Source organism: Ostrea edulis, unplaced genomic scaffold (assembly GCF_947568905.1).
Source record: "Ostrea edulis unplaced genomic scaffold, xbOstEdul1.1 scaffold_68, whole genome shotgun sequence".
In the NCBI taxonomy this organism is placed as follows: Eukaryota; Metazoa; Mollusca; class Bivalvia; order Ostreida; family Ostreidae; genus Ostrea; species Ostrea edulis.
This window is the reverse complement of record NW_026606041.1, coordinates 46962-74158: the sequence shown is the minus strand read 5'-3', so window position 1 is coordinate 74158 and position 27197 is coordinate 46962. Positions and strand designations below refer to the sequence as shown.

General features: G+C 36.9%; 2 protein-coding genes across 4 annotated transcripts; one reads left to right on the top strand and one right to left on the bottom strand.

Annotated features, from left to right (window-relative positions):
• Positions 1-6: 6 nt before the first annotated feature.
• Positions 7-27197, bottom strand: LOC125670733 (dihydroorotate dehydrogenase (quinone), mitochondrial-like; the record flags this gene model as incomplete). The annotated part of the gene is made up of 7 exons (XM_056152542.1): positions 27057-27197; positions 25290-25505; positions 8783-8982; positions 8414-8484; positions 7217-7404; positions 6246-6359; positions 7-166 (listed from the first exon to the last, which is right to left on the bottom strand). Coding segments are annotated over exons 1-7 (985 nt in total), but the record flags the coding sequence as incomplete, so codon positions are not given.
• Positions 10685-21375, top strand: LOC125670678 (uncharacterized). 3 transcript variants are annotated; one of them, XM_048906007.2, is made up of 7 exons: positions 10685-10928; positions 11596-11743; positions 12978-13176; positions 14755-14878; positions 16027-16715; positions 17767-20240; positions 21147-21375. In XM_048906007.2, the coding sequence occupies exons 2-6, from the start codon at positions 11626-11628 to the stop codon at positions 20210-20212; spliced, it is 3576 nt and encodes a 1191-aa protein (XP_048761964.2). In that variant the 5' UTR covers positions 10685-10928; positions 11596-11625; the 3' UTR covers positions 20213-20240; positions 21147-21375. The 3 variants fall into 3 exon arrangements, with proteins under 3 accessions (XP_048761964.2, XP_048761972.2, XP_048761955.2); XM_048906015.2 differs by lacking the exon at positions 10685-10928 and adding an exon at positions 10942-11231; XM_048905998.2 differs by lacking the exon at positions 10685-10928 and adding an exon at positions 10944-11388.

The following is a 27197-nucleotide window of genomic DNA, read 5'->3' as shown; positions in this document are numbered from 1 at the left end:
CTCTTATCCTACCTTTTGTTAACCTATACATGTCCGCTATTGTCTTATTGGACATGTCTGCCAATGGCTGCCCGCTTAATCCACCCTGTTCATTTTTATGAGGATTCTTTAAATGGGTCGGCCTCTTCACTGTAGTATTACTTACTATTAACCCATTCACATCACCCTGGAAATGTATCATTGAAAGGAAAATTTAGTTTTTTAAAATCCATCTCTATCACAGGTGTTTAGACATTTAAACTACATCATGTACGTCTTATTCAATTCATTTATAGTTGTATTCATACACAAAAAGTCCTGACCTGGATTTCTCAACAAAACAAAAAAAAAGGTCGAAACTAAGTGGACTTATCTGAGATTTACTAAATTTTGACTGCTCAAATAAAAGAAAACTCAAATTTAAAGTTTGAGATTTTTTTTTAGAAATCCATGCCTGATTTGCAATACGTAATTATAGTGCTGATATAATACAAATGTCCCGGTAACCCAGTGTGTGTATCACCATGTGACTGGAACAATGTGTTACTAATCACATTCACACTCAAGATATTGTATAATGTTGCTTTCACCTCTCAGGCGATAACCTTGATGAAAGTAAATGAACTGAAATCAAACTTAAACTTAATCTGTAATTCTTGAATATACAGCCACACACAATTAGGCCAAGTAAAATTAATTAGTAGATTATCATTCAAACTTCACAAATAAATGGGGCGGGTGGGAGGATTTTATTTTTTATTTTTTGCCATGGTATTCTTGACCTCGAAAATGCCTTCTCTCAATGAGAAATGGCTTTATAAATCATAATTACATGTGTATTTGGGTTTCTAAACGGCAAAGTGAAACAAAGTACGTTTACGATATTGGACCGGACATAAAAATATCCGGAAATCGTAATTTTGAAAGATAAAAAAAATCGGGGCGGGGCGATTTTTGAGGGGTGGGCGGGAATGATAATCTACTAATTAATTTTACTTGGCCTTACCTCAGCTAAGTATTGGTGTAGATCATATTGTAAACCTTATTTTCATGTAGATACAATGATTTTTTTTAAGAGACATAACTTTCACAAATCGTTATCTATTGCTTAAGTCCTCTTTGAGTAACAGTTTACTTGCAAGAACTTATTTGCGAATGGCTAGTATCGCAAAATTACATATGAATAATATTCTTACGGATGAAATATGATTTATAGTATATAGATGTATCTCAAAAAATAAATGAATAAGTCTAATTTTAGAAAACTGTAAAGTCAAGGAAATCTTAAAATTTCAAGGGTCATAGAGCTGCTGAAAGTAGGTCATTTGGAATGAAACTTCAATTTCATCTGTAACATTGGACACTAAACACAACATATTATTATACCTCATATAAAGAATCACTAGTAAAACAGAATCTGATTGGTAAAGAAGGTCACGTGACCGTCGTGTTTGCCCTGCAACAAAACATCGTGTTCCATCCCTTCGGATATCTCGTTTCACTTTCGTGTCCAGTTAAATGAACAAACCCGAGTGTTCCGAATTACACACACAGCCTCGTGCATTTCCATAAATTTAACGTCAAGATAAACGAAGTTTATTGTGACGTCACAATAAGTCCGAGTCATTGTACTTTGATAGTTCATAAGGCACAAAATATGCGGGTCTCTGATATTCATTTGAATTGCTTGGTTTTGGTTGGTAGAAAAAACAAGCAAGTAAATCAGCATCCATGGAGAATGGAAATACAAACACTGGTTATCATATCACTGTAATTCGTTGTTTGTACCTCCTAATACGTTGACAGCACGGTGTTACTGTTAAGGCAATCTCAGCTACATACAATGTATAGTTGAGCGGACTCCAATTTCAAATTTATTTTTGTAGTCTTGCTTTGTTTCGGTATAATAAACAATTTATTGCATGAATGTTCGGGAGATATTAATATTTATTCACCCTAGAAAAATCATATTCCCGAGATTTTTCTTGGGTAAATAAATCTTCACATCTCCCTCACTATCATGCAATAAATGTATATTGTAACACTGGACACTAAACTCATATTGTAACAATGAACACTAAACTCAACATATTGTAATACTGGACACTAAACTCAACATATTGTAATATTGAACACTAAACTCATTTGTAACAATGAACACTAAACTCAGCATATTGTAACACTGGACACTAAACTCATATTGTAACAATGAACACTAAACTCAACATATTGTAATACTGGACACTAAACTCAACATATTGTAATATTGAACACTAAACTCATTTGTAACAATGAACACTAAACTCAACATATTGTAACACTGTACACTAAACTCAGCATTGTAACACTGGACACTAAACTCATATTGTAAAACTGTACACTAAACTCATATTGTAACAATGAACACTAAACTCAACATATTGTAATACTGTACACTAAACTCAACATATTGTAACACTGGACACTAAACTCATATTGTAACACTGGACACTAAACTCATATTGTAACACTGGACACTAAACTCAACATGTTGTAACACTGGACACTAAACTCAACATATTGTAACACTGGACACTAAACTCATGTTGTAAAACTGTACACTAAACTCAACATATTGTAACACTGTACACTAAACTCAGCATTGTAACACTGGACACTAAACTCATATTGTAAAACTGTACACTAAACTCAACATATTGTAACACTGGACACTAAACTCAGCATATTGTAATACTGGACACTAAACTCATATTGTAACACTGGACACTAAACTCAGCATTGTAACACTGGACACTAAACTCAGCATATTGTAATACTGGACACTAAACTCATATTGTAACGCTGGACACTAAACTCAACATATTGTAATACTGGACACTAAACTCAACATATTGTAACACTGTACACTAAACTCAGCATTGTAACACTGGACACTAAACTCAGCATATTGTAATACTGGACACTAAACTCATATTGTAACACTGGACACTAAACTCAACATATTGTAACACTGGACACTAAACTCAACATGTTGTAACATTGGACACTAAACTCAACATACTGTAACAATGAACACTAAACTCAACATACTGTAACACTGGACACTAAACTCAACATATTGTAACACTGGACACTAAACTCATGTTGTAACACTGGACACTAAACTCATATTGTAAAACTGGACACTAAACTCAACATATTGTAACACTGGACACTAAACTCATGTTGTAACACTGAACACTAAACTCAACATACTGTAACACTGGACACTATACTCAACATATTGTAATACTGGACACTAAACTCATATTGTAACACTGGACACTAAACTCAACATGTTGTAACACTGGACACTAAACTCAACATATTGTAACACTGGACACTAAACTCAACATATTGTAACACTGGACACTAAACTCATATTGTAACACTGGACACTAAACTCAACATGTTGTAACACTGGACACTAAACTCATATTGTAACACTGGACACTAAACTCAACATATTGTAACACTGGACACTAAACTCAACATATTGTAACACTGGACACTAAACTCAACATATTGTAACACTGGACACTAAACTCAACATATTGTAATACTGGACACTAAACTCAACATATTGTAACACTGGACACTAAACTCATATTGTAACACTGGACACTAAACTCATATTGTAACACTGGACACTAAACTCAACATGTTGTAACACTGGACACTAAACTCATATTGTAACACTGGACACTAAACTCAACATATTGTAACACTGGACACTAAACTCAACATATTGTAATACTGGACACTAAACTCAACATGTTGTAACACTGGACACTAAACTCAGCATATTGTAATACTGTACACTAAACTCAACATATTGTAACACTGGACACTAAACTCAACATATTGTAACACTGGACACTAAACTCATATTGTAACACTGGACACTAAACTCAACATGTTGTAACACTGGACACTAAACTCAACATATTGTAATACTGTACACTAAACTCAACATATTGTAACACTGGACACTAAACTCAGCATTGTAACACTGGACACTAAACTCAACATATTGTAATACTGGACACTAAACTCAACATATTGTAACACTGGACACTAAACTCAACATATTGTAACACTGGACACTAAACTCAACATATTGTAATACTGGACACTAAACTCAACATATTGTAACACTGGACACTAAATTCATGTTGTAATACTGGACACTAAACTCAACATACTGTAACACTGGACACTAAACTCAACATACTGTAATACTGGACACTAAACTCAACATGTTGTAACACTGGACACTAAACTCAGCATTGTAACACTGGACACTATACTCAACATATTGCAATACTGGACACTAAACTCAACATATTGTAACACTGGACACTAAACTCATATTGTAACACTGGACACTAAACTCAACATATTGTAACACTGGACACTAAACTCAACATGTTGTAACACTGGACACTAAACTCAGCATTGTAACACTGGACACTATACTCAACATATTGCAATACTGGACACTAAACTCAACATATTGTAACACTGGACACTAAACTCAACATATTGTAATACTGGACACTAAACTCAACATATTGTAACACTGGACACTAAACTCATGTTGTAATACTGGACACTAAACTCAACATATTGTAACACTGGACACTAAACTCAACATATTGTAACACTGTACACTAAACTCAACATACTGTAACACTGGACACTAAACTCAACATATTGTAACACTGGACACTAAACTCAACATATTGTAACACTGGACACTAAACTCAACATATTGTAACACTGGACACTAAACTCAACATATTGTAACACTGGACACTAAACTCAACATATTGCAATACTGGACACTAAACTCAACATATTGTAACACTGGACACTAAACTCAACATATTGTAACACTGGACACTAAACTCATATTGTAACACTGGACACTAAACTCAACATATTGTAACACTGGACACTAAACTCAACATATTGTAATACTGTACACTAAACTCAACATATTGTAACACTGGACACTAAACTCAGCATTGTAACACTGGACACTAAACTCAACATATTGTAACACTGGACACTAAACTCAACATATTGTAACACTGGACACTAAACTCAACATATTGTAACACTGGACACTAAACTCAACATATTGTAATACTGGACACTAAACTCAACATATTGTAACACTGGACACTAAACTCAACATATTGTAATACTGGACACTAAACTCAACATATTGTAACACTGGACACTAAACTCAACATATTGTAACACTGGACACTAAACTCAACATGCTGTAACACTGGACACTAAACTCAACATATTGTAACACTGGACACTAAACTCAACATATTGTAACACTGGACACTAAACTCATGCTGTAACACTGGACACTAAACTCAACATATTGTAACACTGGACACTAAACTCAACATATTGTAACACTGGACACTAAACTCAACATATTGTAATACTGGACACTAAACTCAACATATTGTAACACTGGACACTAAACTCATGTTGTAATACTGGACACTAAACTCAACATATTGTAACACTGGACACTAAACTCAACATGTTGTAACACTGGACACTAAACTCAACATATTGTAATACTGGACACTAAACTCAACATATTGTAACACTGTACACTAAACTCAGCATTGTAACACTGGACACTAAACTCAACATATTGTAACACTGGACACTAAACTCAACATATTGTAATACTGGACACTAAACTCAACATATTGTAACACTGGACACTAAACTCAACATATTGTAATACTGGACACTAAACTCAACATATTGTAACACTGGAAACTAAACTCATATTGTAACACTGGACACTAAACTCAACATATTGTAACACTGGACACTAAACTCATATTGTAACACTGGACACTAAACTCATATTGTAACACTGAACATAGTGATAATATATCCAGTACACTACAAAGTTTAGAAAAATTCCAAAGTCCAAGAGTGATAACTCCGCTGAATGTAGATTAATTAACAAACGAGACCTGTGACTCATAACAAGTATGTACTACATACCAAAAACTCAGCTAAAACATCTACAAGTGAAAAGATATGTCCCCGAATGTCCCATTACTGAACACTAAGACCAAAGAAAGTGGCAGTATTACCTCCCCCAGCCCTTTTATGGTGGGGCAGAGATAATTTTATAGCAGTAATATATGTGGAAAGGAAGATAACTCTTGCAGTACCTTCTTGGAGGAGATCACAGATGCTATATCAGCTTTGTCCTGTTCCGTCAGATCTGGGGCAATTTTGACTAGGAGTGGTTTCCTCACCTCCATCTCATCTCTCTTCTCAATCACCTGCTCCAGTTACAAGATTACTCAGTTTAATGAATAAAATGAAATCAATCATTGTGCAAGCTAACAGTACAATTAACATTTCTTCACTATTTTATCATCTATTTGTTATATAGAATCAATAATTTAATAAATTAAACATGTTACTCGACCTTCGCTAGGGCTGCTATGACTTCAGTTCCTGAATGTTGGAATCACCTGACAAAGCACCGACACACATTTCCCCTTGGTCTGAAATATCTGACGTTTTCCTGGCTTTTTTATGATTTTGATATTTACCGTGCCAGGAAACCGTCAGAACCGGCGCCATTACATAAACTGGAAATTTCGACGCCTCCTCCTGGAGGCGGCATTCTCGGGCCGAATTTCAATACTTGTGAGCCGAATTCAATGTTAAACTCATAATTAAACAATAAAACGATGCTTCTTGTACTTACTAATATCGATTTTATGGGTTCTTTCATCACATAAACAGTCTCTTGAAAACATTTTAACAAACTGTCGAGATTTTTTTTGAGTCACGTAACTCGTTCGCTCAAATGACAGTGAAAATTCGGTTGACTACAATAGTGTGCTTCTGTTATCAAATTTTGGAGTGATATTATCTTTTAATCGATATTAGTAAGTACGAAAAGCATCGTTGTATTGATTAATTATGAGTTTAACATTGAATTCGATTCCAAAGTATTTAAAATCGGCCCGAGAATGCCACCTCCAGCTGGAGGCGGCGAATTTCCAGTTTACATAATGGTGCCGATTCTGATGTTTTCTTGGCACGGTAAATATTAAAATCATAAAAAAGCCAGGAAAACGTCAGATATTTCGGACTAATTTCCCCTTTACCTTCCAGGGACTCCTACCTTGTCTAATAGCTCCTCCAGCCTCTGTTTCCCCTGTAAGTCTCGAAGACCCGGTGTGTTTGGACTAGAAATATTGACTACTAGATAATCTGCTAGTCTGCTGAACTTCTGAACACCTTCTGTGTAGTCACCTACAGGATCACTAGAAGTCTTGTTTTTACCCAGATTAACACCCAGTAGACATTCATCTGTAAAACACAGATCAGATGCCACTTACTGACAGCCATTTTTTCTGCTGATTGATGTTACCAACAGAACATTCTAGATACTTGTATTTCAGTCTGCCTAATAATGAAATTTTATATTGTGTAAGCTAGTCACTTTATTGTATTGTATAGTTACTTAGTCAGACTATTGTATTGTACAGTTATTTAGTCAGTCTATTGTACAGTTATTCAGTCAGACTATTGTACAGTTATTTAGTCAGACTATTGTACAGTTATTTAGGCAGCCTATTGTACTGTTCAGTTATTATTGTATTGTACACTAATTTAGTCAGACCATCATATTGTACAGTTATTTAGTCAGCCTGTTGTATTGTACAGTTATTTAGGCAGCCTATTGTACTGTTCAGTTATTTAGTCAGACTATCATATTGTACAACTATTTAGTCAGCCTATTGTACAGTTATTTAGTCAACCTGTTGTATTGTACAGTTATTTAGTCATCTTATTGTATAGTTATTTAATCAGCCTATTGCAGTTATTTAGTGAGTTTATTATACTGTAGTTATTTAGTCAATCTGTTGTATTGTAGTTATTTAGTCAACCTGTTGTATTGTACAGTTATTTAGTCAAATTATTGTACAGTTATTTACTTAGTTAGCCTATTGTACAGTTATTTAGTCAGGCTATTGTACAGTTATTTAGTCAGTCTTTTGTACAGTTATTTAGTCATCCTATTGCAGTTATTTACTCAACCTATTGTACAGTTATTTAGTCAGCCTATTGCACAGTTATTTACTCAACCTATTGTACAGTTATTTAGTCAGCCTATTGCACAGTTATTTACTCAACCTATTGTACAGTTATTTAGTCATCCTATTGCAGTTATTTACTCAACCTATTGCACAGTTATTTACTCAACCTATTGTACAGTTATTTAGTCAGCCTGTTGTATTGTATAGTTATCTAGTCAGCCTATTGTACAGTTATTCAGTCAGCCTATCATATTGTACAGTTATTCAGTCCACTATACCTTTTTCTGCTGTAATTCTGTCTTTGAGTCGGTTGAAAACTGCCTCGTGACCCTCGCTGTTGAAGCCATACCTACAAATTTACTTTTGCTAAATGTCCAGTTGATTTTAACATGTCTGAATCAATGAGGTCCTACATTTTGGGTATTTACCATTAGCATACTGAAGGTTAAAGAATTTATGAATTCTGTTCGAGTTCAGGTAATGGGGGGCAAACAATCTAAATATTTTGGTGTATAAGGTTGATGGATACTTTGCAGCATGTGATTAAACTTAATCATCAGACAGTAATATAATTATGTTAATGAACTGCTTCCCCATCAGACAGTTATATGTTATGGAACTGGTTCCCCACCATGAAGTGTTGATACCTGTTGATTACAGCTTTATCCTCTGTCAGTCTGAACACGCGTGGTCGGGGGTTTCCTGGCTGAGGTTTGGGTGTTATGCTGCCTATTTCTATAAAACCAAAACCCATCTTCTTTAGGCCTTTGACTGCTTCTCCATCTTTGTCAAAACCAGCAGCTAGACCTACAGGGTTACAGAACTCCCTACCAAACACCACAGATGACTACAAAATAGAAAAAAGTGAAGATAATGATCAGTGATCTATCTCCTAAATCCTATAAAAAATAAAAAAATTAATAGCAGGGCAAATATGGACCCCCCGGAAACATCAGAGGTGGAATCAGGTGCAAAAGAAGGAGTAAGTATTTCCTGTTCACCAGTCACATATGCTGTGAGCCCTATTATCTTGATAAGGAAAATGAGTAAACTGCGGTAAAAATTACAAAAGAATATTGTTATATAAATATATGTTTAACCTGTTAAAGATTTTATGTCATTGATGGAATTTTTGTCAATAACAGAAAGTTTCCCAGTCAAGCCCAGTGTGACTCAGGTAAGCAACAGAACATTCATCACTCAGTCAAGCCCAGTGTCAGTTGGGGAAGCAACCGAAAATTGCCCAGTCTAGCCCAGTGTCAGTTGGGTAAGCAACTGAAAATTGCCCAGTCAAGCCCAGTGTCAGTTGGGTAAGCAACCGAAAATTGCCCAGTCAAGCCCAGTGTGACTCAGGTAAGCAACAGAACATCCATCACTCAGTCAAGCCCAGTGTCAGTTGGGGAAGCAACCGAAAATTGCCCAGTCTAGCCCAGTGTCAGTTGGGTAAGCAACTGAAAATTGCCCAGTCAAGCCCAGTGTCAGTTGGGTAAGCAACCGAAAATTGCCCAGTCAAGCCCAGTGTGACTCAGGTAAGCAACAGAACATCCATCACTCAGTCAAGCCCAGTGTCAGTTGGGGAAGCAACCGAAAATTGCCCAGTCTAGCCCAGTGTCAGTTGGGTAAGCAACTGAAAATTGCCCAGTCAAGCCCAGTGTCAGTTGGGTAAGCAACCGAAAATTGCCCAGTCAAGCCCAGTGTCAGTTGGGTAAGCAACTTAAAATTGCCCAGTCTAGCCCAGTGTCAGTTGGGTAAGCAACTGAAAATTGCCCAGTCAAGCCCAGTGTCAGTTGGGTAAGCAATTGAAAATTGCCAAGTCAAGCCCAGTGTCAGTTGGGTAAGCAACTGAAAATTGCCTAGTCAAGCCCTTGTTCAGTTGCTTTACCCAACTGACACTGGGACTTAATTAGGTAATGTGCAGTTGCTTACCAATTTGACATTGGGCTAGACTGAGCAACATTATGCTGCTTCAAGTGCCAAGTTGGTAAGCAATATCAATGAACATTACCCAGTTAAGTCCAGTGTCAATTGGGTAAGACATGAACATTATCAATTCAAGCCCATGTCAATTGGGTAAACAACTATAAACATTGCTTAGACAAGCCCAGCGTGAATCGGTTAAGCATATTACAGTCATTTTCCTCATTCTTGGTTTACTGAGAACAACCCATTTCTCTGCCATGATGGCATTTATATCACCTATAGTAAATTTGAGAAATCTTTGTTTTTTTTTTTATAAATTCAGGAGTTGATAATTTCATATTATGAATATTCAAGGAGTAAATGTTGAGGTGGTATCATGGGGGTACTTTGTAAATCAACTTCTCTATGTGGAATTAAAAGATCAGTGCTTTAATCAAGAAATATTACACATTGAAAAAGCAAAAGATATTACAAAACAGTGTAAATACAAAGAGATGAACAAATTGATGGCGAAATCAGTACATGTACCTCATATGAGATGCTTTAATGAAAGTCATTAAATAAAATGTTGGTGTAAAGAGCCACCTTAATTTAATTCCCTATATATACATGTACAGTAATGTAATATTATACAGGTATTGTCAATATACCGGTATGTTGGATAATTTTACTAACACATCAGAATTTCTCAAAGGAAAGTTCTGCTAATGGAAAGCAGCATGCAGGAAAATGGATTGAGCTTATATATCTATAACACCCGGACATTTGCCACACTGAATTAAAACCAGCATGACTTAGAAAGGAATTTAATCTTTAAGCATACATTGCTTCAGTGGTTTCCATACCTGTGGACTTCATTCAACCATATACAAGGTAATTCAACAGCTGACAGTATAGACACAGTATAAACCTTGTTTTAAACAGGAAGTGCTGGTGATAAATCCTCCATTGTGTTTGACTCAGCTTAAGCCATGTCATTATAATCTTTTTCAAACAGTCAATTACATGTTTAATAATCTGGTCAGCCTTATGAAATCATTGTTCCCGTGCATGACACACAATCTAAACACCGGCAAGGTCACACAATCTAAACACCGGCAAGGTCAACCGTGTTTACCAGTACATCTTGTTAAGTAATACGGGCCATATCTCTAATGAGTCCTTACCATTCTAAAGGTAAAAATTATCTTATCAGTCACCCAGAATGTCCCATATTTTGTGTATCTTACATTGCACCATTGCACTTCATAGAAAAAGGTGATATATAAAAAGGAGAAAATCAATGTTTTAATCACCCTCAGCTGTACCAAAACCACAGCACAATATCATACATGTAAGTAAATTTCTTCAGAATTCTTAAACGTGTAATTGCATGTATTTCGTATTTCATAACATTTCATAAATCATATATACTGTAGTTCAAAAAAGATTTTTCATGTTGCTAATTTGATATCATGATATTTGATATAAAAAATTTACACATGTAGAAACATTATTTGGTTTTGTAAGCACTTGGTCTTTAGGACATTTTTTGTTGCAGTAAAAGGGAGGTAACTGAGATGCTGACACAATGTATGGTAGGAGAGCTTTATACCGCCTGCTGACCCAGTCCCCTCGGAGATTTGTTCCATCATCCAGATTTGTCCACACAGCAGTGCTGGGTACAAAGGATGAAACAAGGACAAAATGTGAGAGTATAATATGATACTGTTGGTAACTATAGTAACTATCACATGTAAAACAAACCTATGATTCTCATTATCAACTTCAATCATGCTCACCGCCGCAGTGGTCTAGAGGTTAATAGAGCGTTCACCCAACATATGGAAGGCCGGGGTTCAAATCCCGACCACAACAGATGACTTTAAAAACGGATATCCCGTGTCACAGTAGGTTCAGCACACTAAAAACCCTCACTGCTCAATCCGTAAGCGCCGAGGATAGGCCTAAATTTGAAGCCCTTCACCGGTCTTGGTGACATCTCCATATGAGTGAAAAATGCTCGAGTGAGATGTTAAGCAAGATACAATCAATCAATCAATTATGTGTGACTTTACAAATGTGCAAGAACAATTGACAACATTGATTCAGAAGTCAATTTTAATTCTTATTTTACAAAATGAAGAAAAAGAAAATTGGGGTTGATAACATCGATGCTATGGGATGATAAAAACATTTCAAGCTGCATTTTAGAGATAATAATGAACTTAATTAAATCTATAAAACTGTTCTTGAAAATTTTTTTTTTTTAATTTCTGCTTCATTGCTTCCACAAAAAAACATCCCATTTAAATGGCCATCCCGTTTCACAGTTATTGAATTCATTATTATCCACATGGAAAGGGTTATATTATATATAATTCCAATGTTATTTATTACAATTGTTTTGATTGGACAAAAACAAAACTGAACAAGAGTTTATACATCAATAAATCCGAAAACGCGATGTATTCATACACACCTGAAAACAAATAACATAGTGCGGGGAAACTATTCAAATTTTTGCAATTGTAAATAAAGTGAATGAATTGGAATTATAAGAATCAAACATTCTTATTTGAAGAATTTATCGATGTGTAAACTCCGGACATTTTACTCACAAACTTAACATAAAAGTGCTTCGCACTTTTATTCAGTTTGTGAGTAAAATGTCCAGAGTTTACACATCGATAAATTCTTCAAAAAGAATGTTTAATCCTATAATACATATATGTACTATACCCATAATTGTAAAACATTTAATTCTGTACCATTTTGTAATGAATTGATGAAAAAGCAAAAATTGTGAGAAGTGAACAGACACCAGAAAAACACACAATCCTTGATCTGAAAACCTTTGATAATTAATGGAGCTAGCTCATTTCAGGTGGAAAAACTAGATGTTAAAATAAATTTACGACATCAACTTTGTATTCTCTGCAGATGGTCACCCCAGGTCACAGATAGCCAGACAAATCCTAACTAGGTCAATGGTCAGCTCGGAGGACAGAAACACCTTTAAGAATGTCAAGCTACGGTCAGATGAAACAAAGAAGGCGTCACTGGTCATTTTTGACAAAGATGGAACTCTCATTGAATTTCAATCACTTTGGATTCCCTGGACCAAAAAGCTGGTGGCTAGGTATATAATGTTTACATCAATGTTGTTCAATGTCTCAGATCTATTGCCTTTTTATCCAAACATGAAGTACCACATGTAGTTGGAGTTTTATGTCCAGTTGAGAATTTTTCATTAATGTTGAGATTTCACCAGCTGTAGTTGAAGTATCACAAATTTAGACCTATGCTTACTTAATTCTTTAATGTGGCAATGGCTGCCGTAACTTGGGACCTCCATTTTTAAAGACATATACAAAATATCCATGATTCTCACTTCTAAATGCTGAGCGTTTGGTGAAGGAGCAATCACTACCTATGTTTACATCTCTAAGGTTTGACATGGTCATGCCACGAGTGGGTATCAAACTTACAACCTCCTGGTTACGAAGCGAACATCTACCACTGAGCTACCTTGACTGGTACCTAACATGTAGATCTTTAGTAAAGAGAACTGTGTGAGAAAAAGATGACTCCTCTGGTCCATCACTTCAGGAAGTTTAAATGTCTTGTTAAGGAGGTATATTACATAATGCCATAATGGCTGACTTCATTTTAAAACATGAAATGAAAATATAAATATCAGCAACATTTCTATATTCCTTTTGAATTTGATTCCCTTGCTGGGTAGCTCAGTTGGTCGATGTGTGGACTGCTGAACTGTAGATTGTGGGTTCAAGTCCATCAGGGGTTTTAAATTTTTTTCAGATTTTTTCAGATTACTTTCTACTAAAACTGTATTTTTTTTTACTAAATAAAGTAACTTGAAAGTTTTCGATTTCAAGATACTGTTGTACACATCCTCCACTTTTTATCTATATCAATTTTATCAAGGTTAGGTTGCTTTCGTTTGTCAGCGTTAGGTTGCTTTCGTTTGTCAGCGTAAGGTTGCTTTCGTTTGTCAGCGTAAGGTTGCTTTCATTTGTCAGCGTAAGGTTGCTTTCATTTGTCAGTGTAAGGTTGCTATATGGCGAATATGGTTGAAACTGTCTAAGTGTTGCTTTCGTTTGTCAGCGTAAGGTTGCTTTCGTTTGTCAGTGTAAGGTTGCTTTCGTTTGTCAGCGTAAGGTTGCTTTCCTTTGTCAGCGTAAGGTTGCTTTCATTTGTCAGTGTAAGGTTGCTATATGGCGAATATGGTTGAAACTGTCCCAGTGGCTCTTGAGAAGATGAAAATGTTTAAAGTTTACAGCAGATAGGCAGACACTTAAGATAGATAGATGGATGCATGAATAGACAAATATTTGACAAATGTTGATCAAAAGTACAGCTTCAAAGTTACCAACTTTCAAAAATAGGAATGAGTTTTGGGGAAATAGTTTTAGTTACAGAATATTTCAACAGGTACATTATATTACTAAATTGCAGAGTAATGAAAGAAGGTCAGAAATGACCCATTATCATACCACATCCTTTATAAATTCCCTCTGTAACACAACAATTGTTTATTTCAATGTTTTATACAGAATTACAAACAAAGAAACAGTAAATCGAGTTTCTGTGTCTGTAACAGATTTATGTATATGTAATGGGAGTAAAGGAGTCAATGAAAAGCATATTAAGTCATATTAAGTCTGATTTTATTCTACAATTTACCCTTGAATAGAATTCAGGAAGCCACAGGTCTGTTTGGGATCGAGGAAAAGATTTGTGATATTCTCGGATTTTGCCTCAAACAGCAGAGGGTAATACCCGGCATGTTAGCAGAGGCCACTACACCCCAGATCAAGGTACAGTTACATTCCAGATCAAGGTACAGTTATATTACACTCCAGATCAAGGTACAGTTACATTACACTCCAGATCAACGAACAGTTATATTACGCTTCAGATCAAGGTACAGTTACACTTCAGATCAAGGTACAGTTATATTACACTCCAGATCAAGGTACAGTTACATTACACTCCAGATCAACATATAGTTACATTACACTCCAGATCAACGTACACTAACATTACATTCCAGATCTATGTACAGTTACATTACACTCCAAATCAAAATACAGTATTATTACACTCCAAAGGTACAGTTGTATTACAGTCCAGATCAAGGTACAGTTATATTACACTCCAGATCAAGGTACAGTTGTATTACAGTCCAGATCAAGGTACAGTTATATTACACTCCAGATCAAGGTACAGTTATATTACACTCCAAATCAACGTACAGTTACATTACACTCCAGATCAACGTACAGTAACATTACACTCCAGATCAAGGTACAGTTACATTACACTCCAGATCAAGGTACAGTTATATTACACTCCAAATCAAGGTACAGTTATATTACAGTCCAGATCAAGGTACAGTTATATTACACTCCAGATCAAGGTACAGTTACATTACACTCCAGATCAAGGTACAGTAACATTACACTCCAGATCAAGGTACAGTTACATTACACTCCAGATCAAGGTACAGTAACATTACACTCCAGATCAAGGTACAGTTATATTACACTCCAGATCAAGGTAGTTACATTACACTCCAGATCAACGTACAGTAACATTACACTCCAGATCAAGGTACAGTTATATTACACTCCAGATCAAGGTACAGTTACATTACACTCCAGATCAAGGTACAGTTACATTACACTCCAGATCAAGGTACAGTTACATTACACTCCAGATCAAAGCATATAGTTACGCTATACTCCATATCGGTGCACAGTTGCATTACATTATATCAACAGAGTTCAATTTTTGCTTATAAGGAAACAACACGAAGAACCTCTTCATGGAATTATGAATCAATGAAAATGTATTTTTTGACAAATCCATAAAGATATTTGATTCAAACTGCAATTGATCAAACCACTATTTTGTTAAATGTTTTTAAAGTAATTGTTGCCAAAAACAGTATTTCTCATGACAGGTGGAAATGACAAAGATGTTGGTTAGTGAGGGGATGAACGAAGAAGAGGCCAGAGAAATTCTAGACAGAGTCTGGATGGAGGGAAACGTCAGAAATCCAGAAGAACTCAACAAAGTTGGGGAACTAGAAATTCTCTTCAAAATTCTACAGAAAAACAATATCAGGATAGCTCTCATCACATCCGACAATCGCAAGGGCACAGACGCACTACTGGATGAGCTGGGTCTTACTGAGTACTTTGAGTATGTGATATGTGGAGATGATCCTAACTCAGAGCCAAAGCCATCGCCATATAATGCTCTGAAGATTTGCGAGAAAATGGGGGTCAGCCCTGCGGATACCGTCATGGTGGGCGATACCAAAACAGATATGCTTCTGGGAAAGTCTGCCAAGCTGGGTTGGAGTGTCGGCGTTCTGAGTGGGGTTGGGCAGACAAGTGATTTATTGCCCCATGCTGACCATGTAGTGGAGAATATTGAGGACATATTGCCATTGATATTGCCCTTTGAAGATTGGCAGAATTCTTATGCTTATTCTCCATATGAAAGATTCCTAGTGCAGCCTAAAGACCATGAATTTAGTTCTCCAGCTAAAAATCCTTTGGTGGATTTGGCAATTTTTGACCTCCATGGAACTCTGATATGTATACACAGGAAATATCCCAAATTTGTGGAGTTTTTATGCTCTAGGTAAGGAATGAAAATCTTGGAATTCCTACTTTACATTTAGTGATTTGCTCTCTTCTAAATAACTATATGCAGTTTAACAGTAAAGTACAATGGTTACTGGTTCATATTGTATGACTTGGGTTGCTATTGAGCCAAAGAATTTTCAGTATGTTAATGCTACAGTGACATAGTTCTTCTATATGTTTAATTCAGATATTTGTGTTCAGAGATTCTAAAACTAAATTTTTTAGGTATAAATGAAGCAAATCTATGAACAATTTATACAATAAAACCAGATTTGAAACATATCACACTTATTTCTCAACTGTCCCAGCTTATATCATATCCATTGGTTCTATCCCAGCTTATATCATATCCACTAGTCACATCTCAACTGTCCCACTTCATATCATATCCTTTGGTCTCATTTCAACTGTCCCAGCTTATTTCAAATCAACTGGTCCTATTTAACTGCCCCAGCTTATATCATATCAACTGGTCACATCTCAACTATCCCAGCTTATATCATATCCATTGGTTCTATCCCAGCTAATATCATATCCACTGGTCACATCTCAACTGTCCCACTTCATATCATATCCTTTGGTCTCATCTCAACTGTCCCAGCTTATTTCATATCAACTGGTCCTATTTAACTGTCCCAGCTTATATCATATCCACTGGTCACATTTCAACTATCCCAGGTTATATCATATCCATTGGTTCTATCCCAGCTTATATCATATCCACATATATCATAGTCACATCTCAACTGTCTCACTTTATATCATATCCTCTGGTCCCATCTCAACTATCCCTGCTTATATCATATCAACTGGTCCTATTCAACTGTCCCATATTACATCATATCCATTGGTCACATATCAACTGTCCCAGTTTATATCATATCCACTGGTCCAATTCAATTGAATCAGCTTATCCACTGGTTCACAGTTATAGTTTCAATCTTTCATTATATGACCTTTGTTATATCAACTTATGCAGATGTATTTTCCATTTTTGGTTTCAAATGTAGACTGTTTTCAAACATAGTTTGACTTTATTTCACTAGATTGAAGAGCAAAACAGGATTAGAGATGTTGGCAAAGCTAACTAAGCTTCTTGGATTAAATGAGGATTCAACACGAATGATGCATGGAGTTCTGACAGAAGGGACACCCTCAGAGGCACGAGGAGTGGTTGTGGAGGCATTACGGAGGGAAGGAATTCTCTACCAGGAAGCCATCATGCTGGTCAACCAGATTTGGAAAGAAGGAGAATCTATCCTGAAGTCTGAGCCTACACCACTGTGCTCCAATATTGAAGAAATCTTCAAAGAACTCAAACAGAGTGGAGTAAAAATTGCCATCAACACAGGAGAGCCAAGAGAGTTTGTTGTGTTGGACCTGATGAGTCTGGGTCTGACTAACTACATCGACATGCTGATTTGTGGAGATGATCCTATCTCACAGCCTCGTCCCTCTGGACACAACACGCTGTTGATCTGCAATGAGTTGAATGCAAATCCATCAAAAACTGTTGTTATTGGAGATTCTGTGGGAGACCTTAAAATGGGAGAATCAGCGTTTGTGATGAAGAGAATTGGAGTTTTGTCAGGGATTGGGACTGAGAATGAGCTGAAACAACATGCTGATTGCCTTGTTCCTAGCATAGAGGGCATCACTGAAGTTATCCTTGAAAGAGAAAAACAAGGACCTGATGCTGGGGAGCAAAGTCCAAACAAAAGCAGAACATTCACTAGAGGCGTCTCATCTACAGCACCAGGCTCCCATCAGCCTCACCGACACTTCAGTACATCTAGTCCTCGCTTAGTGCACATTGCTTCTAATTCTGAGAAGTACGACTATGTCATTGTTGGAGCTGGTTCTGCAGGATGCACACTGGCAAATCGCCTCACTGCAGATCCTAATAAAAAGGTTCTCCTTCTGGAGGCAGGACCAAAAGACTTGTGGAACTGGGACTCCTGGAAGATTTACATGCCTGCTGCTTTGATGTACAACCTCCATGATGAGAAATACAACTGGTACTACCACACCGAGCCAGAGAAGAGCATGAACAACCGCGTCATGTACTGGCCTCGGGGCAGGGTTTGGGGTGGGTCCTCATCCCTAAATGCCATGGTCTATATTCGAGGACATGCTTTTGACTATGACCGATGGGAAAGGGAGGGAGCAACAGGCTGGTCCTATGCTGATTGTTTACCTTACTTCCGTAAAGCTCAGTGTCACCTCAATGGAGCAAATGACTACCGAGGTGGTGAAGGTCCTCTGCATGTTCTGCAAGGAAGGTCAAAGAACCCTCTCTGCCAGGCTTTCTTTGATGCAGGTGTACAAGCAGGTTATCCAATGACAGAAGACATAAATGGATACCAGCAAGAAGGATTTGGGTGGATGGACATGACCATTCATAATGGCAAACGATGCAGTGCTGCAGCAGCTTATCTGCACCCAATAAAAAGCAGAATTAACTTAAAAACGCAAAACAAAGTCTTAGCAAGACGAATATTATTTGATGGTAAGAAAGCTGTGGGGATAGAGTATGAGAAAGACTCTGAAGTGACGAGAGTGTATGGTGAGGAAATCATACTCAGCGGGGGAGCAGTAAACTCCCCACAGCTTCTCATGCTTTCTGGGATCGGCAATGCTGACGAACTTCGCAAATTTGACATTCCAGTCGTCCAGCACCTGCCAGGAGTTGGTGAGAATCTGCAGGACCATGTGGAAGTACTTCTCCAACAAGAATGCAAACAACCTATCACACTTTACAAAGCCCAGTGGAAGTTTCCACATGTGATGATTAAAATAGGCATGGAATGGTTTCTCTGGCAGACGGGAGATGGAGCAACCAATCATTTTGAAGCGGGAGCTTTTATTCGCAGTGAGCCAGGCATAGAACATCCTAACATTCAGTACCACTTCTTAGCATCCATGGTTCATGATCATGGAAGGAGGTCTGGGGACCGACATGCCTATCAGGCACATGTACAAATTCTGAGACCAACCAGTAGAGGGTTCATCCAGTTGAAGTCCCCTAACCCCAGGGAACATCCAAGGATTGTACCCAACTACTTAACAACTGAACAAGATGTCAGGGAAATGAGGGACTGCATCAAATTAACTAGGGAAATTTTCCAACAGAAAGCATTTGATCCTTACAGAGGGCAAGAGTTGGCCCCTGGAAAGGGTGTTCAATCAGATAAAGATATCGATGAATTTAATCGAAACATGAGTGAAACTGCATATCATCCCTCCTGCACGTGTAAAATGGGTTCACATTCTGACCCTATGGCAGTTGTTGATCCCAGCACAAAAGTTTACGGTCTGGAAGGATTGTGGGTGGTTGATGCTTCCATCATGCCTAGTGTAGTCAGTGGTAATCTGAACGCTCCGACCATTATGATTGCTGAGAAAGCTGCAGACACCATTATAGGAAATCCACCACTTCCTCGATCGGATGCACCAGTGTATAGACCCAAAACAATCGATACCCAGAGATGACATTACAAAGTCTCCCCTTACAAAACAGGTTTGCCTTCTTTACTTATTCTTTTAGAAAAGACTTTGGCTTTCCAATAACTTCAGTTTTGAATTGCTTTACACAAACAGCTATAATACTTTAGAAATTGATGTAATTCAAAGAGTATTATGTTGTCTTTAAAACAAATTTCATTCTGTTGATGTGAATTGTTCTGTTTTATCAACCCAAGATAAATATATGTAGACTGGGATTCCTAATAAAAGTGATCAAATCTTAATGCATCCAATTGCTTAAAAAATGTAGATTTATATGTAGAATTTGAAAATGCTCAAAATTGAAATTAATTAACGTATTCAATGTATAACGAAAGGATAATGAACAATTTTGAAGGATTTAAAAAATCAACATACATGGCTATTGTTAAATAATGATGAAAGTGAAGTGAATTTATATGATTGGTAAATGATAAGCTGACCTTTTAGCACTTGAGGGTTTTTTAAGAGTTATCTGCCATTTGTAAAAATAAGAAAATTTAATTTTCTAAAAATGTTTGTGGTAAATGATTAATTTTATTTCATGTTTTAATAAAGAGAATGTTTATGTAACTACCAAGAAATTTGTATTAAAATATAATTTCTTTTAAAAATATTTTATTAAGACATCCTCTTCCCATAGACTTCAATGTTAAATTCTAGGTGAAATAAATCAAGCAGTAAACAAAATTTTGAAAATTCCTATGGTGGATAATTCTTATTTGATGAACCCTTCAAAATGACACCATGGTTACAAAACTCCCACCATCCATTTACTAGATATGAAATATGGTTGTTATACAACGTACAATGTTTACCTTAATCACATAAACATATCCACTGAAACATGTACATATTATGTGTCTTTGCATATAAAAGTATGTAGAGTGTGTTACCCGCCTTAATAACATTTTCATTTCAGATTACTGATTCAAACTTCCAATCAAATAGCCACGGTAACATCATAACAATCAGGAGAGACAGTCTACATTATCCAAGATCATCACTCCATCTGATTATCTACACTGTGTAAACAAATTTATTTCTGTCTGTCATTCAATTACATTGACACATTTACATGTATAAGATTGCCACAAAAAGGTTCACCATGTGCTAATAAATTCTATGTGAATAAACTTGTACAATCAACATTTTTATTTTGTCACAATTTTTCATCATAGCTATATAGCCATGCTTTCTAAGTCCGGGAGTACTATATAGCCATGCTTACTGAGTCCGGGAGTACTATATAGCCACACTTACTGAGTCTGAGAGTACTATATAGCCACACTTACTGAGTCCGGGAGTACTATATAGCCACACTTACTGAGTCTGAGAGTACTATATAGCCACGATTACTGAGTCCGGGAGTACTATATAGCCACACTTACTGAGTCTGAGAGTACTATATTGCCACACTTACTGAGTCCAGGAGTACTATATAGCCACAATTACTGAGTCTGAGATTACTATATAGCCACACTTACTGAGTCTGAGAGTACTATATAGCCACGATTACTGAGTCCGGGAGTACTGTATAGCCATGCTTACTGAGTCTGGGAGTACTATATAGCCACAATTACTGAGTCTGAGAGTACTATATAGCCACACTTACTGAGTCTGAGAGTACTATATAGCCATGCTTACTGAGTCCAGGAGTACTATATAGCCACACTTACTGAGTCTGAGAGTACTATATAACCACGCTTACTGAGTCCAGGAGTACTATATAGCCATGCTTACTGAGTCTGAGAGTACTATATAGCCACAATTACTGAGTCCAGGAGTACTATATAGCCACAATTACTGAGTCCAGGAGTACTATATAGCCATGCTTACTGAGTCCAGGAGTACTATATAGCCACACTTACTGAGTCTGAGAGTACTATATAGCCACACTTACTGAGTCTGAGAGTACTATATAGCCACGATTACTGAGTCCGGGAGTACTGTATAGCCATGCTTACTGAGTCTGGGAGTACTATATAGCCACAATTACTGAGTCTGAGAGTACTATATATCCATGCTTACTGAGTCCAGGAGTACTATATAGCCACACTTACTGAGTCTGAGATTACTATATAGCCACACTTACTGAGTCTGAGAGTACTATATAGCCATGCTTACTGAGTCCAGGAGTACTATATAGCCATGCTTACTGAGTCTGAGAGTACTATATAGCCATGCTTACTGAGTCTGAGAGTACTATATAGCCACACTTACTGAGTCTGAGAGTACTATATAGCCACGATTACTGAGTCCGGGAGTACTATATAGCCACACTTACTGAGTCTGAGAGTACTATATAGCCATGCTTACTGAGTCCAGGAGTACTATATAGCCATGCTTACTGAGTCCAGGAGTACTATATAGCCACACTTACTGAGTCTGAGTGTACTATATAGCCATGCTTACTGAGTCCAGGAGTACTATATAGCCATGCTTACTGAGTCCAGGAGTACTATATAGCCATGCTTACTGAGTCTGAGAGTACTATATAGACATGCTTACTGAGTCCAGGAGTACTATATAGCCATGCTTACTGAGTCCAGGAGTACTATATAGCCACACTTACTGAGTCTGAGAGTACTATATAGCCACGCTTACTGAGTCTGAGAGTACTATATAGCCACACTTACTGAGTCTGAGAGTACTATATAGCCATGCTTACTGAGTCCAGGAGAACTATATAGCCACGATTACTGAGTCCGGGAGTACTATATAGCCATGCTTACTGAGACCGGGAGTACTATATAGCCATGCTTACTGAGTCCGGGAGTACTATATAGCCATGCTTACTGAGTCCAGGAGTACTATATAGCCATGCTTACTGAGTCCGGGAGTACTATATAGCCATGCTTACTGAGTCTGGGAGTACTATATAGCCACACTCTCTGAGTCCGGAAGTACTATATAGCCATGCTTACTGAGTCCAGGAGTACTATATAGCCATGCTTACTGAGTCCGGGAGTACTATATAGCCACACTTACTGAGTCCGGGAGTACTATATAGCTACACTTACTGAGTTCCGGTTCCGGGATCGTGAAACTGTCTTAAAGTTAAGTCAAAATTTTGACTTTAAATTAAGATTTGGACTTAGCTAAGACTGCTGACTTAAATGGATCACAAAACGAACTTTAATTTAGTTTAGTCTAGTTTATGTATGATCACTAATGCTGACGCAGGCACATACATTTAGCAACACCCCCCCCCCCTTCTCAAAAAGAAACTTTTTTCGCTATTACATACATGTACATACAAAGTTTGATGTATTGACCCCGTCGCCTCCCTCATTTTAAAAGTAGTAATGAATGAAAGTGGAAATGTAAGAGTGATTGAAGCGATAATTTTATTAAATTCGATGCCTTTATTAATTTTTGTCGACTGCGTACGTAGCAAAGAAGGATAACTTTAATTAATTTCAAATTCGGGCTAAATGTATGTGCCTGCGTCAGCATTAGTGATCATACATAAACTAGACGTTATAGACACTGACTATGTTGTTTAAATCATTTATTTTTTATATCCTATTGTTACCTCTAAGCAGAAGAGTTCCTTGTTGTCATAGCAATTTAAGATTCTAGACTTAGACTTAAGTTAAGACAATCTTAGTTAAGATTTGCTTAAGTTCGTTTTGTGATCCATTTAAGTCAGCAGTCTTAGCTAAGTCCAAATCTTAATTTAAAGTCAAAATTTTGACTTAACTTTAAGACAGTTTCATGATCCCGGAGCCGGAGTACCTACCTTATTCCTATGACATAGTTTGCGACAATGTAATTTTCATGATTTCTGCAATGACATACTTTCCTTGTAGTAACAACAGTAGCAGAAGTTTCTGTTTTTGTGACTAGGAACAGAATTAACATAGGAACAGAATTAACATAGGAACGGAATCAGAGTAGCTTCACTGTCTCCAAATCAAAACAACATGTATATACATGTACAGTCAAACCTTGTTATCTTGAACTTGATGGCGCCAAGAAAAAATTTCAAGATATCCGAGGGTTTGAGATATTGAGGTTAAAATACATAAAGAAAATTTAGTTGGGACTTTCAACTCACTTTGACATATCCATGGTATTCGAGATATCGATGTTCAAGATACCTAGAAAGTTCAACTGTATCATGAACATTGAAACTAACAGAATCTGACTACACATGGCTGTATTTCTTAGGCTGTAGGACAAAAGACCAGAAACAACATCTAGAACACACTGATAATGCTGGGCTTCTGCAGTCTTCACAATGACTCATCATCCTGGCACCAGAAGCTAATAAAGTTTTATCATGCAACAAAAATTTATTCTTGAAGCCAGATGGGCTTGCAAAATGTTTCAAAAACATATAATTCATGGCTGGGTTTTTTTCATTCAAATCATGCATTTTCACTATCATCTTAATCCCAGAAAGAATATGATAATTTTAGTAGTCTTCCCCTCCTCATTATGATGATCTCTCAGTTTGGTATTTTGATGAACAGGAGGTGTTCATTAAAATTGAACAGCGGTCACATGGAAGATCTTAATGGACATATGAGCCATAAAGCACCCAAGATCTCAAAATGGCCAAGAATTTAACAAATTTGGTAGAAGCTTCTCTCTTTATCATTACTATGTACATCACACACTTTAAGTTTTGTTTTTATGTCCAAGAGTCAAGAAGACTTTAAATGAAACAATGAGATACAGAGTCCCACCCTAGCATTATAACCCCTGACAATTAGTACCTCATGAATTTCATGATTTTGGTGCAAGCCTTCTGGTTCATTGTGTTATGCATACAATATGTTTGTTAGATGTACATGTATCTCAGAAAAAGATCAAGTGTCATTTTAAGGGTATTGGTCTGCCCCTCAGACCCCAATTGGATAGGTGCAATGAAATACATGTTTGTTTTCCTTACCTCAATAATGCTTCCTGCCAATTTTGGTCAAATTTGACATAAATTGGTATTTGAGAAGAGGTTAAAAATGTTCACATGTTGAAACACAAGGGACAAAAAACAAATCGCAATACTCAGGTGACCTAATAAATCTATATTAAACGTAGACAAGGCAACACCTACCAGAATGGGAGAGTCTGGTTTTTTCTGCTTCCTGGGAACAATGTTATATTTTGCTGCTAGAATGCCAAGCCTATGAGCAGTCTCTGCATCAAAACACTTGTGTGTTAACGGCATGACAATCTCACGATAAAACTTCTCGTTTCCCTCGTAAATAGAATAGCCAGCAAAGGTAATGAATGCCCCAGGGATAATAATTGCCATGTCCTTCAATCGCTTCTGGAAATGAAAATTTACATGTATAAAACTTTGTTGTTTACATCAATGTAAAACTGCTACCATGTTTGCACATGTGCAGACACTATCATTCTGCAGGATTAAATTCATTTACGCTGAATATTCCATGCAATATGTGCGGAAGTTTTAGGAAAGCTAGGTCTCAGAATCTTCAACACAATAACAATGTTCATGAAAAATGTTTCCTCAGTCAAACAGAGGTATGCAAAGAAATATTTCATGGTTAGTGAGGGTATGTCTCCTTTTTCAGAGTGAAATTTAAAAAAAAAATTAAACACTTTGTAGAAATATTTCGACTGTGTTACCGGTCTTCTTCAGTCGTGTTTATCTGTCATAGCAATGTAACGCAAGACTGTCGTTAGCAGTTACATAAATAAAATTAACAGATTATTGGATGACAGGAATTATGTGTTCTTGAAATCTATCCACTGCCATAAACTCAGTAAACAGATTTAATCTGGGGTAAATGCTGAGTGGAGTGGAGTGAGTGAAATCTGTATTTAACAGTCACAGTTCTGAATATCAGTGTGTCCGGGTAGCGCAGAGGTAGCTCTCACTTCTCACCGCTGCGACCCGAGTTCGATCCCCGTTATCAGCAGTGGTTGTATGTGAAAGGGTATGGTGGTTGCCCACTCGGACACGTGGGTTTCCTCTGGGTACTCCCGGTTTCCTCCCACATAAATGACCCCCTAGCGAAAACATCTGTGCATCAAAGGACCTCATTGGAAATAAGCTTTCGAGCTTTTATAGGTTATATCCTTGGTATATTCCGAATAAATATTTAAGAAAAAAACATAAATCTGAAAATAAGCTACAATCAATACTACTCTGTCTGAGGAGCATCAGCTTCAGTTCTGACATGAAATTATAACTGTATGTACATGCAAGTTTTGTCACATCAGAATTGAAGCTTCAATCTTTTATAATTATTTCACTTGCATTTTGATTTATCATATACAAATGTAACAGGGAGAAATGCAACAGACCAGACTAGGATTTGAACCTGGGCCCCTGCATCTCTACTAAGGTGCTCTACCAACTGAGCTATCTGCCTAATCCGAGATGTCATAATATAAAAGCGTGGGTAAGAGTCAGAGGAATAGAATTGGACCGGCCTTGTTATTTCAGAGGTTGTTGGTTTTATTTCATTCAAATTTGATATGATTGCAGGATGTTTTTTCTGGCGAGGGTGGGTGAGTGGGTTGTAAAACAGAGTGCATAGAAATGTCTCACTGTATTGTGGGTTACACAATATTCAACACCCTACTTAGGGGTCTGGTGTGTTGCAGAACTACATAATCAGCCGATCAGGCCGCAGAGACTTGATCATCACACTATCTATTCATTACATTGAGGCATTTCACAACACAGCGTATATTGCAAACTCGTGTAGTTAACAGGTGACTACATCAGGCAAGTCCCCGTGTTGTGCTTATGCAATTATGCAACACATGCACACAATGCCTCTAAAGAGTATTCTATAACTTTACGTTGAAAGTGCATTACAAATGAATTATATGAATTTGCACTCACAGCAGATCTAGCCAGTTTTGCTGCAACATCGGACATCTTGTGCTTTTGAAATATAAGTGTTAATGACAGTCAGTGTTTACAAAATAGTGAGGGTCCTTCGAGCTGTAGCACCTTGTAATCGAGTTTCCTACCTTCAACTAT

Coding starts and splice junctions, on each gene's coding strand:
- LOC125670678 (XM_048906007.2), top strand. CDS start 11,626: ATGTATGGTAGGAGAGCTTTATACCGCCTGCTGACCCAGTCCCCTCGG. Junction 13,177..14,754: donor ACCAAAAAGCTGGTGGCTAG/GTATATAATGTT, acceptor ACCCTTGAATAG/AATTCAGGAAGCCACAGGTC. Junction 14,879..16,026: donor CCACTACACCCCAGATCAAG/GTACAGTTACAT, acceptor TTCTCATGACAG/GTGGAAATGACAAAGATGTT.